This window comes from Drosophila mojavensis, unplaced genomic scaffold (genome assembly GCF_018153725.1).
Source record: "Drosophila mojavensis isolate 15081-1352.22 unplaced genomic scaffold, ASM1815372v1 contig_136, whole genome shotgun sequence".
NCBI classification, from domain to species: Eukaryota; Metazoa; Arthropoda; class Insecta; order Diptera; family Drosophilidae; genus Drosophila; species Drosophila mojavensis.
The window spans coordinates 13,164,008-13,179,911 of NW_025318667.1; the positions used below are offsets into that span (position 1 = coordinate 13,164,008).

The 15,904-nt window shown below is 41.2% G+C and overlaps 4 protein-coding genes across 6 annotated transcripts; 3 read left to right on the top strand and 1 right to left on the bottom strand.

Annotated features, from left to right (window-relative positions):
• Nucleotides 1-2,147: 2,147 nt before the first annotated feature.
• LOC26528407 (inositol polyphosphate 5-phosphatase K) lies at nucleotides 2,148-4,300 on the bottom strand. Its single transcript, XM_015161707.3, has 2 exons — nucleotides 4,064-4,300; nucleotides 2,148-3,983 (listed from the first exon to the last, which is right to left on the bottom strand). The coding sequence occupies exon 2, from the start codon at nucleotides 3,980-3,982 to the stop codon at nucleotides 2,495-2,497; it is 1,488 nt and encodes a 495-aa protein (XP_015017193.2). The 5' UTR covers nucleotide 3,983; nucleotides 4,064-4,300; the 3' UTR covers nucleotides 2,148-2,494.
• Nucleotides 4,301-4,550: 250 nt separating this feature from the next.
• On the top strand, nucleotides 4,551-7,640 carry LOC6583720 (mitochondrial uncoupling protein 4). 2 transcript variants are annotated; one of them, XM_032732168.2, is made up of 5 exons: nucleotides 4,551-4,572; nucleotides 5,191-5,563; nucleotides 6,366-6,475; nucleotides 6,697-7,185; nucleotides 7,248-7,640. In XM_032732168.2, the coding sequence occupies exons 2-5, from the start codon at nucleotides 5,198-5,200 to the stop codon at nucleotides 7,420-7,422; spliced, it is 1,140 nt and encodes a 379-aa protein (XP_032588059.1). In that variant the 5' UTR covers nucleotides 4,551-4,572; nucleotides 5,191-5,197; the 3' UTR covers nucleotides 7,423-7,640. The 2 variants fall into 2 exon arrangements, with proteins under 2 accessions (XP_032588059.1, XP_002009385.1); XM_002009349.4 differs by lacking the exon at nucleotides 4,551-4,572 and adding an exon at nucleotides 4,579-4,789.
• A 643-nt stretch (nucleotides 7,641-8,283) lies between these two features.
• On the top strand, nucleotides 8,284-11,608 carry LOC6583721 (thioredoxin domain-containing protein 5 homolog). The gene is made up of 3 exons (XM_002009350.4): nucleotides 8,284-8,562; nucleotides 9,867-10,275; nucleotides 10,336-11,608. Exons 1-3 carry the CDS (start codon nucleotides 8,375-8,377, stop codon nucleotides 10,957-10,959), a joined length of 1,221 nt encoding a protein of 406 aa, XP_002009386.1. The 5' UTR covers nucleotides 8,284-8,374; the 3' UTR covers nucleotides 10,960-11,608.
• Nucleotides 11,609-12,104: 496 nt separating this feature from the next.
• On the top strand, nucleotides 12,105-15,904 carry LOC6583722 (BTB/POZ domain-containing protein 17). 2 transcript variants are annotated; one of them, XM_032732265.2, is made up of 4 exons: nucleotides 12,105-12,670; nucleotides 12,771-13,770; nucleotides 14,542-14,699; nucleotides 14,768-15,904. In XM_032732265.2, the coding sequence occupies exons 1-4, from the start codon at nucleotides 12,320-12,322 to the stop codon at nucleotides 15,020-15,022; spliced, it is 1,764 nt and encodes a 587-aa protein (XP_032588156.1). In that variant the 5' UTR covers nucleotides 12,105-12,319; the 3' UTR covers nucleotides 15,023-15,904. The 2 variants fall into 2 exon arrangements, with proteins under 2 accessions (XP_032588156.1, XP_002009387.3); XM_002009351.4 differs by having other exon boundaries at nucleotides 12,774-13,770.

Below are 15,904 nucleotides of genomic sequence, written 5' to 3' on the forward strand. Positions count from 1 at the left end.
CAATGAATATATTGTAGAGCATAACTAATATATAAGCACATTATTTTTACATACACATACACAGAATATATATCATATATTTATATATATATATATACATATATCTTACAAGTATTCCAAAAGAAGAAAAAAACTTAGCTCGAAACAATTTGAAATTGAAAAAGTCTGCAAAATAAAAAATATTATATAGAGAAAAAACTGATAAATATTAAAAAGATATTATGTCAAGTGAATTGCAATATTTTGTATATTTTCTTTCATATATCTTTGATGATTATTTATGGAGCGTACCGCCCTCCGATCTTCCTATCTTTGCGCATTACTTAAAATTTATTGCGCACGAAATTTCGATGTGAGAATTGTTAAACGAAATCGAAAACTGAAAACTGAGCAAATAATTTAATGAGCTTTTCTCTCATATATATATTTATATATATGTATATAGGGAAGTGTGTGTATATATCTATATAGCATGTATGTGTATTATCTAGTATTTCGTATTTGTGCATAAAAGAGTCATGACTAACTAGCGCAGGCAACTATATATCATGTATTTATATTTATATTTGTATTTATATATAATATTCTTATCTAAAAATTAAAAAAAAAAAAAAATAAATAAAAAACAAAAAAATAAAAAGAAAAACCATCCAATAAACTCAATCAAAAGTAAAGTTAAATGTTTTTCAATTGGAAATAAATATATATATATTTATATATTATATATATTATCATTTTTGGGACATGGGGAATTTGTCATCATTTTCGTATGCAAATTGGGTCTGCAGGTGTGGCAAGACGTTTGCGACGTCATTAGACTTAATGGGGATTACGAGTGCAAAAACAGGTTTCCTTTGAAAGCACTTCAAATGCTTCGACAGCGCACATCATATATATAAATAAAGATCAGTGCAGAAAACAAGGCAGAAACCGGAAAGTATGCGTCAGCCAATTGAGATCGACTAGCAGATACCCTGGCAGGCGTTATGGCGAGTTTACTTTATGTAGTCAATCTCTTGAGATTATCTAAATAATCAATTATCAAACTACTTTAGTTTTCAATCGATTTTTTATTTTAGTATTAAATTGATCTGCATCTGCTATAATATATACATCCAAAATTCAAGACTTTAGATGCTATAAATAGAGATCCAGATCGACAATTGATATATACATACATACATAGACAGGTCTATATACATATTTATATTATAAGTATCTGAACGAACGCTAATTCTAGATTTAAGTAGCTAATGTACCATATTTGGGCATATAACTATTAGTTTTTAATATATATATATATATATGGAACACTATATCAGTCTACTATCTGACATATGCGTATATATAGGTGTTTCCTTTATAATGAGCATCTAACATCGAACTTCGATCATTATTAACTAAGCAGAATATTTAGAGAAGTTTAGTATATTTATATAACAATCAGATATTTAAAGAAAATTGTGAACAGCAGATAGATACGTAAAGCCTATTATAGTTGCTCAATATAAATATAGTCTATAAACATTTCTTATCTACAATACCATAAAACCAATATAAAATTCTACAGAAAATCATAATGCCCACTTAAGGCAGGGTATACATGCAGATAAATGTATTTTAGGAACTGCAACAAGTAATGCTCAGATAATAGCTGTATGTCTACTACACTCAAGTTTTATTAAAAGAGATAACGCGAAAAAAGTGAGCGAGTTATGTAAGCAGATCATATATCATATAATATGTGTATGTGTAAGCACTATATCATTTTTAGGGCACATATGTATATGTACATATATACAAAAGTAGCGATGCGAATTGCTTGAGAAATAATGTATAGCTCAAGAAAGAGCAGCAAAACGTTTAAACTGGATATAACTATACGAAAAACCTTGGTATATGCGAACAATCTGTTGAAACTGTATATAAAAATGATATTATATATCAAATTGGGTAATGAAAACCTTAGGGCTTTGTAAATGCCGCCGAATTATAATATGGGATATGAATATATACATACATATATATATATATATAAGTATCACATATACATTATATTCATATATATGTATAAAATTACGATTTAATAAAAGAAACGAATATACAAATTCGTATTCAGGTGTATATGTGTGGGAACAGTCTGACAATTGGTCTATATCGTGTAGTCGTATATTTGTGTATTATATAACAATTATATATGTACATATATCAAACAAAATAATAATAATAAACATATATAAAAATCACGTAGCGTGTAATGAAATGTATAAGCATAGATGGTCATATATGTATAGGTTTACATAGATCGAAGACAATTACAGATCGTTAAAAAGAAATGCATTCACATGAATCATATTGCGAATGATGTACATATACATATGTATATATGTATATACGTATATATAAGATAGAATAAGGTTTAACAAATTAAGGCATAAGAGTTAAGTGCTTGATCTTGCGACTAAAGTATATAGATATCGAGGGCCTCCGCTAGCTAGTCGACATGGTACTCGGTGCGATGCGGCGATCCGCTGCGCTTCTCGGCCACAAAGGGGCCGGAGATGTGCGCGATGCTGGTGACGCCGCGCAGTCCGGTGCTGCGGAAGTAGATAAGCACATATTGTTCGCCGTGGCGCAAGTCGACGTCGTCGGCGAAGTCAAGGCGGACCAGCTCCTCGTTGGCCTCCTGCTGGCGGCGCAATCGTTGCCGGTTGCGATGATGATGGTGGGAACGATGCGGGGTCGGCGCTGGCATCTCAAAGTAGTCCCTCTCGTGATTCGAGTCCGAGGAAGTGGGCGACTCAGCCTGGTTGACATACTCGTAGGCCACATAGTCCGCCAGGCTGGCATAGTCGATGCCATAGATGGCGATCCAATCGTTGGGCCCCTCCTCGAATTCCGCGTGCTTGCGGTACTCAACGGTATTCTCGTCGCCAATCTTCCACACTGAGACCGGACTAAATGTAATGCCCGGTGCACGATAGTTGGGATACAGCTTGATCGTGAAGTCGCTGGTGACCGGCTTATGGTCGCTGATGTTGTAGGCGGGGTGGGATTTGTAGGAGCACTGCTCAATGGCCAGCTGCATGCCAGGCTGCCGGTTGAGCGGCTGCACGGCGTACATGATGCGATCTGTCCATGCAGGCCGGCGCTTCATATCGTATTCGGAGGTGCCTTCCTTAAACTTGAATGTGGGCGGAAAGGCGGGCAGACGCTCGTGCAACACCTGGAATGCCTTTTGCGTACGCTCACGTACCTGATACAATTGATCCCGCTGCAGCAGCTCCTCGTGCTTGGTGTCGTCGCGAAGGGCGTCGCGCACCTCGGTGGCGCTGTCGTTCCCCTCCAGTCGAAAGTTGAGATCACCGAACCAGAAGACGTAGTCGTGATCGTAGATCTCACGATAGCGCTTCACATGGTAGTGATGGCTCTCAAGAATCTGCTTGTAGTCCTCGATGCGCTCGTCCAGCTGGTGATCGTGCGCAGCCAAGTGGGCCACCACAAACACCAGGCCACAGCCGTAGAGCGTGAAACGCACACTCACTGCTCCCTTGTTGCCCCAGATGCCGCCAAAGCCAGTGCGCGTAAACTCCGCCTCGATGTCCTTCAGGTGCTCAACATGCGGCCGGCGGACAAACATGGTCAACAGCAGGCCCTGCATCTGCTCTGTCTTGACGGCGACATAGTTGTAGTCGCGCAACAGGTGCTTCGCCTTGTGCGTCCATGGATCCTCTTTGAAGAGGCCTAGCACCTGATGCTGTGGCTGTGCGTTCACCTCCTGTAATCCGATTGCATAGATGTCGGGCAATTCCTGTGCCGCATCGCCGCTGGCTTCGCCTTGCAGGCCCAGCAGCTGACGCAGCGAAATGTTGTCCGGGAATCGGCTACCAACATTCCAGGTGATCACATAGACTCGATACGTTTCCAGTTTCTGGCGTGCGCTCGACTCCACTTTGGGTGCGGCTGTCTCTGTCTTGCTCATGCTACGTCATAAACACATACACAGACACACATATGAATAGATTACTTATTAGCTTTTGATTCATACCATATTGTTACTTACATTTAACGAGTTCTTTTCTTGTTTTTTTATATACTGTTGTTGCTGCCTTTAGCAATCGGATGTTGCAATTGGTATTCGATTTGGTAATTGCAAATATAGTTTGATTGCTGCTTTAGTTACTAAGCTGCGCTATGAAGTAATCAGCGTAATAACGTACGCAATGTGCATAGTAAATAAAGCAACACAAGCAACAGCAGAGCCCGTTTTTGAACAGCAATTAAGTCATAAACAGCTGTTCGCTGTGCGGCGATCGTTATCGATAGTAAGCGATACATCGCAAACTGCGGTACATGCACTGTTAACTCGATTTTCAAAATTCTGCCTATAAAATAAATAATGCAATTTGAAAATGCATCATCACCTCAATGAGACAAAAAATTTTTACAAAATGAAGCTACCTGAAAATTTATTAATTGTGACTAGTTTTTAATTAGTTTGAGCTTTTTATTTCGTATACAGCACTTACCCTACGCAGTCAGACCGTTTTACAGCACTGCGTTCAGTTTTGGGTTTGTTTTTGTTTTTGTGCAACACATATATATTTTTTTGTTTTATTGATGCACAATTGATAAGCGCTCATAAAGCCGTAAAGCAGAAAAAATACACACCCTGACAAGCAATATCAGTTTTAAACATACAAATCAATTCTGCAATGCGTACGCGGCCAGGTCGTGCGTTTAATTGAAGACAAGACGCCGATATACGCGGGGCTGCGGGAATAACAAGGCGAGCATAACAAACACAACAAAAACTAATTTTGGTTTTCGACTTTTTTGTGTTGTTTTTGTTTCTTCGCACATTGACGTCGTTGGCAGCAGTTGCCGCTGCCTGTTTTTGTTGTTGCTGCTGCGGCTGCTGTTGTCGTTGTTATGTAAAAATATACAAGAGCCAATTGTGCGCACAGCATCATCCTTGAAAAAAGTTGAACTGTAAATCAAAGCAGCCTCTGCATTGCTTAACAAGTCACGCGATCTTTGCGCTTTCAATTATTGGCTTGAGCCGCAGTTGCAGCAGCAGTAACAACAGCAGCATCGCCGCTTGCACAGTTTATTTTTAAACAGCCAACAAAACTATATAGTTGAACAATATTTTGAATTGAATTTGTTAATAAATAAATGCAATTGCAGCGAAGAGATGCCAGCGCCACAGACGATTGCAGTAAGTGCCGCTGCCATAACCACGACCAATGTGCCCAGCGCAGAGGCCAGCACCAACGCCGCAGCGCCAACTGCAACGGCCTCAGCTACGACGGCAACGGTAAACACCACCGTCAGCAGTAGTGGGCGCCATCAGTTGCGACCCGTTAAGTACGATTATGCGGACTCGTTTGCCTGCACATATGTCGTTTCGGTGGTGGCCGCCTCCGTAGCCGAGCTGGCCACGTATCCGCTGGATCTCACAAAGACCCGCCTGCAAATCCAAGGCGAAGCGGCCAGTGTGGCCGCCATTGCCAGTACCGCTAACGCCACCAGTAGCGTCACCGGCGGCGCCAAAGCGAATGTGAGTACTTTGCACATATTTAGGTATATATTTTTTTGTTGCATACTTTTGGTATTTTGGTGTTTGTTATTGTGTTGGTCTCTCATGCATGCTATCTTTTTGATCCTGGCTTTTGCTAACAACCGTTACCCTTGCAGGACCGTTAACCCAAATCGAACGACATCCGTCCATCCGCTTGCCAGTGTTGACAAACGTCCACAACTCGTAGTCTTGTGCAGCCTGCGAGGATAACTTATCGATACTCAAATCCATGATAAGCGCTTCGGCGTGCCGAACTTAATTTTAGCCTATTTATTTATTTATTGTTTTTTATTTCATTATTATTATTATTTTTTTTTTTTTAAGTTCTTATTTTTGATCAGTCATGCGTCTTATCAACATGCTGATAAGATAAATGTGGTGCTGGCATTTCATTTTGTCATCATTTCTTTTTCTTATTTTGGGGGGGAGCGTCCATCTGGGCGTGAGATAAGGTTTTCTAGAGAGCTTCAGACTAGTTGACTGCCATAAACCCAATCGACCAACACCAACCACCCACCTACCTACCCCACTAGCTGCCCGATATCCATAAATCCATCTCTCTGTGCGTTTGTTAAATGTGGAACGTAAAATGACAAAAAAAAAAAAAAGAAAACCAAAACAAAACAAAAGCTTGAATCCACGTTCTATACATGTACATGTGCCTGTATGTATGCGTGTGTGTGTATGTATAGGATAGGTATATGTATATGTATGTATATACACAATATGAGCTGCACATATATATATGTTATGTAACTGAACCACAACCCCCCATTACCAGATGCAATATCGCGGCATGGTCGCCACGGCCTTTGGCATTGTACGCGAGGAGGGCGCCCTCAAGTTGTGGCAGGGCGTGACGCCGGCGCTCTACCGACACGTCGTCTATAGGTGGGCATTCAATCAATCAATCAATCAATCAATCGATTGCTCAAACAATCAATTGAACCAACCAGCTACAAACCAAGTACTATTATTGAAATTCAAATGATCTGTGCCACTCTTTAAGTAGCATCCGATGCGATTGCCTCAAGCATTCCAAAATGACAAATTCGCTCCACATGTGCCAGTTGCAGCTAGCTTGAACTAATCTCGTCCTCCTCCATTGACAGTGGCGTGCGCATCTGCAGCTATGATCTGATGCGCAAGGAGCTAACCGAGAATGGCAGCCAGGCGCTGCCCGTCTGGAAGTCGGCTCTCTGCGGCGTCACAGCCGGCGCTGTGGCTCAGTGGCTGGCGTCGCCCGCGGACCTGGTCAAGGTTCAAATCCAAATGGAGGGCAAGCGGCGACTGATGGGCGAGGCGCCGCGTGTGCATGGAGCCGCGCATGCGTTCCGCAAGATTGTGCAGCGCGGCGGCATCAAGGGCTTGTGGAAGGGCAGCATACCGAATGTGCAGCGTGCGGCGCTAGTAAATTTGGGTGATCTGACCACATACGACACGATCAAGCATCTGATCATGCGTCGCCTGCACATGCCCGACTGCCATACGGTCCATGTACTCGCCTCCATTTGCGCCGGCTTCGTGGCTGCCATCATGGGCACTCCGGCGGATGTGGTGAAGACGCGCATCATGAACCAGCCCACCGACGAGCTGGGACGGTAAGCAAAAAACCTCCAGCAATGTCTTCGACTCCCATTCTTAACCATATATCATTTTGCAGCGGCTTGCTCTATCGCGGCTCGGTGGATTGCCTGCGTCAGACGGTTGGCAAGGAGGGTTTCGTTGCTCTCTACAAGGGATTCCTGCCCTGCTGGATACGCATGGCGCCCTGGTCACTCACCTTCTGGCTGTCCTTCGAACAGATACGCAAAATGATTGGCGCCTCCAGCTACTGAGAGCCCTTAGTTATTAAAAATCAAATACTAAATGCTTAGCATTGAAAAAGAATCAAAAAACAAACCACAAAACAAAAAGGATGAAATTGCAATCGATTTTTAAGCAAAAAAAAAAAAAGAGAATCCTGTTTAATTGTTAATAGTATATTATTTTCTGGTTTTTGTTGTAAACAAGTTAAACAAGTGCCATTCGCTTTAAATGGTACAAATACTCTGAAGACTGTTTTTATCTATGCCTCCCCATTTGATTCTCGCTATCCTCAAAATTCGGCTGATGATCCACAGAACTAAAAGATTGATCCATCAAACATATAAATATATATACAAATAGAATCGTATGCAGAACCCATATATATAAAAAATGCAGAGAAAAAATTGCAGATTATAAATAATTTGTAAGAAATCTATATACATATGTATTGTTTAGGCAAATATATATATTTCTTAAAAGAAGTTTTAAAAACACGTAATATATTGTGTGCGGTTTTTTTTTAACCTTAAATATATTTTTTATGTCTTTTAATGAATGTGCTAAATATACATATTTCCTAAATTTTTGGCCTTTCTTAATATTTTGAAATTAAAAAAATATATATATTTATTTAAAACAAAAAGTAAATACACATATATACATATTATACATTATTCCTAAATGTATCATTGATTATATAAATTATACGGATTTTAATGTTTATGTTTTGCATTAAATATTTAAAAAATAACGCAAAATAAATGAATACCTAAATATATTTTTAAGCTTCTCTTCTTATCGAATATATTTTACTAGTTATCGATATCAGTCGGAGCAGTTCGTTCATTTTGTGTAGGCGGCAAGCTAATTTAGAATACTTGTGCCAACTGAAGCTGGTCACACTGCCGCAGACGGCCAACATTTGGTGTAGTGTATTTAATAAGTGCAAAGACGACAGACAAACATTTTCTACACTCCACAATGTTGTTTAAATCAATTATACCGCTGGCCATTTGTGCGCTCACCTTCAGGCCATTTTTGGCAGCCGCATCAACGGACGAATCAGCAAAGCCGGCCGATGAGAAACAATTCGCCGTTGAACTCGATCCGGAAACATTCGACGAGGCCATCGGAGCCGGCAATGTCTTTGTGAAATTTTTTGCGCCATGGTAAGCAATGAATTTTAAAACGAAAAGAAAAAAAAAAACGCAACTGGCGCATCGAGCAATATGCAAACTCTGCAAGATTTCATGGAATTGCAGTGAACCAAGCACACGCACACACACGCATGCAGACAAAGCCACGCAATCTTAAAGATACGTACATTCATACATGCGTATGAAAACATAGGAAAAACAAAAACAAAAAACACATTTGCTTGTTGACACATATGGATGCACGCACACACGCTTGCAAATTCATCTGTGTTGACTTAGTGAAGTAAATAAATTGCCGCTATACGACTTGAAATTATTTCTTGTATTATTTACACACATATGTTTTTGACATACATAGATCTACGCAAAGAGCTAATAAATGTGAGGCTAATTATATTTCTATGTCTTACTCTCTCTCTATCTCTTTTCTTCTACCACTTTTATTAAACTTTTTTTTTTCGTGTCACGATATCTTCCAGACTTTAGAATTTTTCTAAAAAATGAGAAGTTATTTTTATTCCCTTTCTCATTTTTAATTGCCTCTTATTCTAATTTTAATTTCGGGTTTCGTGTCACGAATGCCGCACTCGAAATCTAGCGATAGCATAGAAGTACACTTTATACTATATAAATATTTTATGTGACGAATTGAGGATTAAAACTCTTTTTTTTTTTTTTTTTTTAATTTCAAATACCACGTACTTTGATAAGGGCGCTACGAGCGGTCAAAGGGGCTTTCACTTAGGTTTTTTTCATTTTAGTTTTTCAGCTTGACTAAAGTCAAGAAGTGCCTTTGATTGACACACACTAAGCACGCACACTCACATGCACACACACACGCACACACACACGCACACACATTCGCTCACGCATATACGATTTCAAAATTTACAATCGTACAGCAATGGCGCTGTTATCTGCGTTTACATATAGACATACAGATATTTAGACGCATATCATGAGCTCTTTGTATTCAAAAACTGGTCGATGCCCGCTTTGTTATACCCCTAATCCATAGAGTGTGCTTTGTCTACAATCATACAAAGCTTCCACACTTCTTATCTTAAAAAAAAAAGCAACTTGTAATAGTTAAACAAAAGCTAATTTAATTTAATGAAGGCGATAATATATGTATGTAAGTAGAAGTGTTTCGAAACGATTTTATGATTTGTCGGCTTGCAATATAATTATGTCTATTAAAATCAAAGCTAAAATCGAACTATTACGGATTTTAAATACTTTTAATTAAATTTCGACAAAGAATTGACTTTGGGAACTCGACAACATCTCAATCGATTGTACAACTTTCGTTTCAGGTGTGGCCATTGCAAGCGTCTGCACCCGCTGTGGGAGCAGCTGGCTGAGATCATGAACATCGATGAGCCAAAGGTGACCATTGCCAAGGTGGACTGCACCAAGCACCAGACGCTGTGCGCCGACCATCAGGTGACCGGCTATCCGACGCTGCGTCTCTTCAAGCTGGGCGAAAAGGAGTCCGTCAAATTCAAGGGCACACGGGATCTGCCTGCCATTACGGATTTCATTAACCAGGAGCTGAATACACCAGCCGAGGAGGACCTCAGTGAGCAGCAGCTGCAGGAGGGCGGTGACAAGAATCCCAATTTGGGCAAGGTCGTTGACCTGACCGAGGACACGTTTGCCAAGCATGTGTCCAGCGGCAATCACTTTGTCAAGTTCTTTGCACCCTGGTGCAGCCATTGTCAGGTAAGAGAATCCATTTGCCTTTTACTCCTGAACACATATTAATTGCATTCGATTGTGCAGCGCCTGGCACCCACCTGGGAGGAGCTGGCCACAGAGCTGATCAAGGAGCCGGATGTAACGATTTCGAAAATCGATTGCACACAATATCGCAGCATCTGCCAGGACTTTGAGGTCAAGGGCTACCCCACGCTTCTCTGGATCGAGGATGGCAAGAAGATTGAGAAATATGCCGGTGCCCGTGACCTGACCACGCTGAAGAGCTACGTGGAAAAGATGATCGGTGCTCCCAGCACCAACAACAACGACCTGGACGATGCGACCAAAGAAGCGCAAGATGAGGCCAAGAAGCAAACGGTGCAGCAGCTAAATGGCAGCGAGGAGTTCGAGAAGGCCATCGCCGATGGCATTGCCTTCGTCAAGTTCTATGCGCCGTGGTGCGGACATTGTCAGAAGCTGCAGCCCACCTGGGAGCAGCTGGCCACAGAGACGGTAGGCATTGTGATTGCCAAGGTCGATTGCACCTCGCCGGACAACAAGGAGATCTGCGTCGACCAGCAGGTCGAGGGCTATCCGACGCTCTTCCTCTACAAGAACGGCAAGCGCCAAAACGAGTACGAGGGCAGTCGCTCGCTGCCGGAGCTGCAGGCGTACGTCAAGAAGTTCATTGGCCACGACGAGCTGTGAGCTGTACATCAGCATGAACGCCGAAACCAGCTCCAACACCAACATCATCTACATCAAATGGTGAACAAATCCAGATACGGAATCACATGCGAATGTTATAAACAAAATGGAATGCAGTTGCAGCCTCTGTGAGGGAAGTGTAGTCATCCATTTAGACAAAAAGAAAGATAGAAAGAACATAAATCAATCAGAAATAATAATTAAAAAATCTAATTAAAATTAAATGATCAAAACAAAAACAATTAAATGTACGCCACAAATGTAAATCTGTTTGTGTTGTGACTGTCCTATTCTGTTTGCTGTGCATTAGCTTCCTATGTATTTTTTTGTCTTTTTTTTTTTTTTTTTGTATTGTTTTGAAAAGTTTTGTTCACATGTGCCAAATATTCAATTGCAATTTAACTAATATATGTATTTCTCTGACAACTTTGATATTGTATCGTGAATTTAATATTAATTAATTATGATGTAGAGAAATAGGCATATATACATAATACATTTGTAGAAATCCGGCATATTTGATCTCAACTTGAGACATTGAAAACCAATTTGTTCACTTTGTTGTTTATCATTTATAATTTCTTGTTTTAAAACAATTCCTAAAATTTATATATATTAAAGAATCCAATAAAGACAATAAGGACTTTAATCTTTTATTACACTGCGATTGCGATCTGGCAATTAATGTTTATCATTTATATTGAACGAAGCAATATATGAGGACTGTTTCTTTCGAAATTAATTTTTTAAATATCACTTTCAATTTTGTTTCCTTTCAAGTAATGCCCATCATTTTTACTAATGTTCTTTACGTAAATTAATTTTTTTTTTTTGAAAATTGCGGTTTCATATTAAATACTATTTGCTTCTTGACGTTTGGTATTTTGGTTTTTGCCTTCGCTAAAATACTTCCAGGCAGTGTTTCTGGCTCTGTGTTTTGGTATTTTTTCAGTCACTTATTATATTATATTTCATGATAATTACTTACGTTTGTCCTGTGCGAAGAACGCTCTAGGTGTACTTTTTATTTTAATTAATATTTTAAATTTCTTTTAATAAACAGGATTTTCTTATATTTTAATCTAGATACTAAATGTTTGTTAACGTTCGGTATTTTTGTGTGCACTGCTTTTCAGGGTTTTGTTATAGTGCAATTAAAACGGTCACACGGCACTGTCACACAAACGCAATTTGTTGTTTTATATTGCTTGAAACTGAGATTCACCAATTGGGCATGTCCTGCGAGACGAACACAAACTTTCAGCAAGAGTTGTCAAACCAATTGAACCTGGGCTAGTAACGGAGCTTGTGTCAGCTTGTGTTTACCATGAGGTAAACAGAAGCGAGTGCAAAGATTTTTATGAACGCAAATAGTAACGGTGTGGCCGCCTCTGGTGGAGCTGCTGCCTGTGGTGGCGGTGGTGGTGGAGTTGCAGCAGCAGCAGCAGCCGCTGGTGTTGCTGGCGCTGCTGCGGCAGCTGGTGGTGCAGCAGCCGCTGCGGCTGCTCCTGCTGTTGCAGCGGCTGCAGCTGGTGCGGGCGCTAGTCCAGCTGCTGCAGAGCCCAACAGTGGTACCAATGGATCCCCTGCAGCAGCGGCAGCAGCTGCAGCCACCAATGGCACAGAGGGCAGCACAGCCCTCAACGATGACCAGGATGCCAAGCGGCGCAAGTGCCTGGAAACAGACGAAGCTCAAGATGGAGCGAGCACCGTGAGTATGCAAATGGCAACTAGTCCCCGCCCCTAATCCCACAAACAGAATCTTGACAATCAATCTAAACTGATATTTTCGTATGCGTTTATGCGTATAGCAGATGATTGACCCGAACAGCGTGCTCAATAAGATCGCCCACATGTATGCGGAACAGCTGATGTCGGACATTGTTCTGCTGGTGGATGGCAAGGAGTATCCGGCGCACCGCGTCATACTTTGTGCGAGCAGCGATGTCTTTCAGGTGATGCTGATGAACCCACAGTGGAACGAGTGCAGTAAGCACGTGATTGAGCTGCATGAGGAAGCCTGCTGCTCGGCCGTGTTTCCACAGTTCATCAAGTATCTGTATGTGGGCCAGATCGAGGTGACACTGCAGACGGTGATGCCAATGCTGGCGTTGTCCGACAAGTACAATGTGCGGGATCTCATCGAGCTGTGCATCGGCTATATGACGAAGCATGTGGCCAAGGCGGCGACCAATGGCTTCCTGGTCTCCTGGCTGCAGTATACGCTCTCGTTTACGCCCACGCACAATGATCTCACCGAAACGCTGAAGCGTTTCCTCAAAAACAATTTGGAACTGGTGGCCGAGTCCAAGGACTTTGTGGAAATGGATCCGGCTATCCTGCAGTTGCTGCTGCAGCAGAACGACATCGTTGTCACCAGCGAGTACAAACTGTTTAGCATCCTGCAGACGTGGCTGCTGCATCGCCGTAAGCTAATCGAAGCCCAGCCGGGCCTCAGCGCCGAGAAGAAGGCCAGCAACTTCATGGAGCTAATCGAGCAAACTGTCATGCACATACGCTTCGCCATGATGACGCCCCGAGAGCTTTCACTCGTCGTTCCGTTCATGGAATATCACAAGAAATTTCTGATCGATCGCATCGCCATCGGCCTGAGCTATCAGTCCGGGCAGGAAGATCGCGTGCGCGAGGTTCGCGCAACTGAAGGCGGCCAACTGCAATTCACTCCGCGTCTCTACTGGAACGACACGTGGAGCCTTGGCATCAAAGTGCACAACTTCGACAAGATCGAGGACTACAAAAACTATGTCACCTGCTTCTTTTCGCAACGACACATTGCGGAGACCAAGGACGGTGAGTGTTGTCGATCTATATGTGCATATATGCAACTATTGAATAGAACGTAGAGTAGAGAAGGTAAAAGTAGAGTAGAACGTGGACCAGAACATAGAGTAGAGTGGAACCTAGAGGAGAATGGAGTAGAGTAGACAGGACACGAGTAGAGTAGAACGTAAAGTAGAATAGAGTTGTGTGAAGCGTATAGTAGGGTGGATCGTAAAGTAGATTGAAACATAGAGTAGGTCGGAGTAGAAATGGCAAGAGTAGAGCGAATCGTAGAGTGAAAAAGACTAGAGTAGAGTGGAACGTAGAGTAGATTGAAACATAGAGTAGGTCGGAGTAGAAATGGTCTTGCCAGAGCGAATCGTAGAGTGAAAAAGACTAGAGTAGAGTGGAACGTTGTGTAGAGTGGAACGTAGAGAAGAGTGAAACATAGAGTAGGGTGGAGTAGAAAAGACAAGAGTAGTGAGAAACTTAGAACAAAACAGAGTACAGAAGAATGGAATGGAAGTGTAGTGTAGAATGGAACATAGATCTTTTCTACTAGTAGAATGATTGATTCTACACTCTAGTCTAATTTTAATAGACAATAGTAGAGTAGATAGTGGAGCAGCATGGATATTTCTTTAATAATTAAACTAGAGAAGCTTACGAAACAGAGCCTTATTAATACAAAGAGGCCATGTATGCATTATATGCAGTGTATAAAAGCATTCTAATTTAAATGTTGATCGTTCCAACTGGTATCGTTGCCTTTATTAAAATTGAATTTGATTCTCCATTAAGACGGCTGCATGATCTGGGAAATCGAGTTCTTTCCGCGTGGCGTCAAGTACAACAAGGCCAAAATGGTCTGGGGCGAGGACGTGCCCGGCTATGCGATCAACACGGTGCGGCTGCGAGTTACGTGCCAGCTGAAAAATATTGGCGAGGAACGCTTCAAGGTGCGTATATACCCCAAACGGCAGTCATACCAGAGATTCGCACTTTAATGCAAATATCGAATTCGCAGGTTGCCGTGCTGATTGTTGGCGTGCAGAACAAGATTGAGCACATACGCACCGTGGTGCATCGCACGGAATACTTTTCGGATAATGCGCGCGTCATCAATTTGGATAATCTGCTGCCCTTCGACGAACTGGAGCAGACCTCCCGCAACTTGAGTCCACACTTGACGGGCAGTCAGCGCAATACGCTCTCCCTGCACGTTGTCATAACGCCAATGGATGCGCACACCTGCCGTGATGCGCCTCCATTTCAATTTTGAGCCAATCAACCAATGAAAATAGACTTCGCGATGAACATCTACCAATTCCTTGGAATGAAATGCAGAAGATTGCAGACTGCGGACAATGGCGCTTGGCTTTATGCACTAGCATAAAGCTGAGATCTCTCTCTCTCTCTCTCTCTCTCTCTCTCACTCGCTTCATTTCTATTTTGAGTTAATCAACACACACACGCACACATTTACAAAATAGAGAAAGCATAATAGTAGCCGCCCAGCCCCTGGTTGATCCTAGTCGTTGGAAGCTTTTAGCTTCGATCTGCTCGAATTGTGTGCATACACCTAGCTCTATGTTTAACTGTACATATATATGTATATATATAGACAGTATATATATATATATACGTATATATAGATATATATATATATATATATATATAAATATATATATCTTCCAAATAGTTTTAAATCCATTGTATAAATGAAAACCATTTGAAGCGCAGCTTTTCGTAGCACATCGATGCGTCATATATCTACTTTTTCTGCTGTAAAAATTCCAGCTTAAACATGGTATATATATGTATATGCATATATCTGTATATTTAACTTTCAAGTAACGGTCTATGGGCGTGTCTCTTCTGCAATATTTTCTGTTTTCGTTTTTTATAAATTCCCTAATTTGTATCATAGTTTTTATGTTATTTTAATTATATTCATTAATTTGAATTCAATTTAAACTTAAGCGTTTAGCTAAAAGGGCCATTTATTTAATGTTTTTGTAGTTGGCTTTTTACCTTCTTCAACTTATTTTTCTGTTTTAGACCAAAATACAAATATATTTACTGATCGCAATGCCAAGAAACATTGCAACTAGACTATGGAAAGGATAAATTTCTAATAAACGTTGATTTGTATAGAAACGAA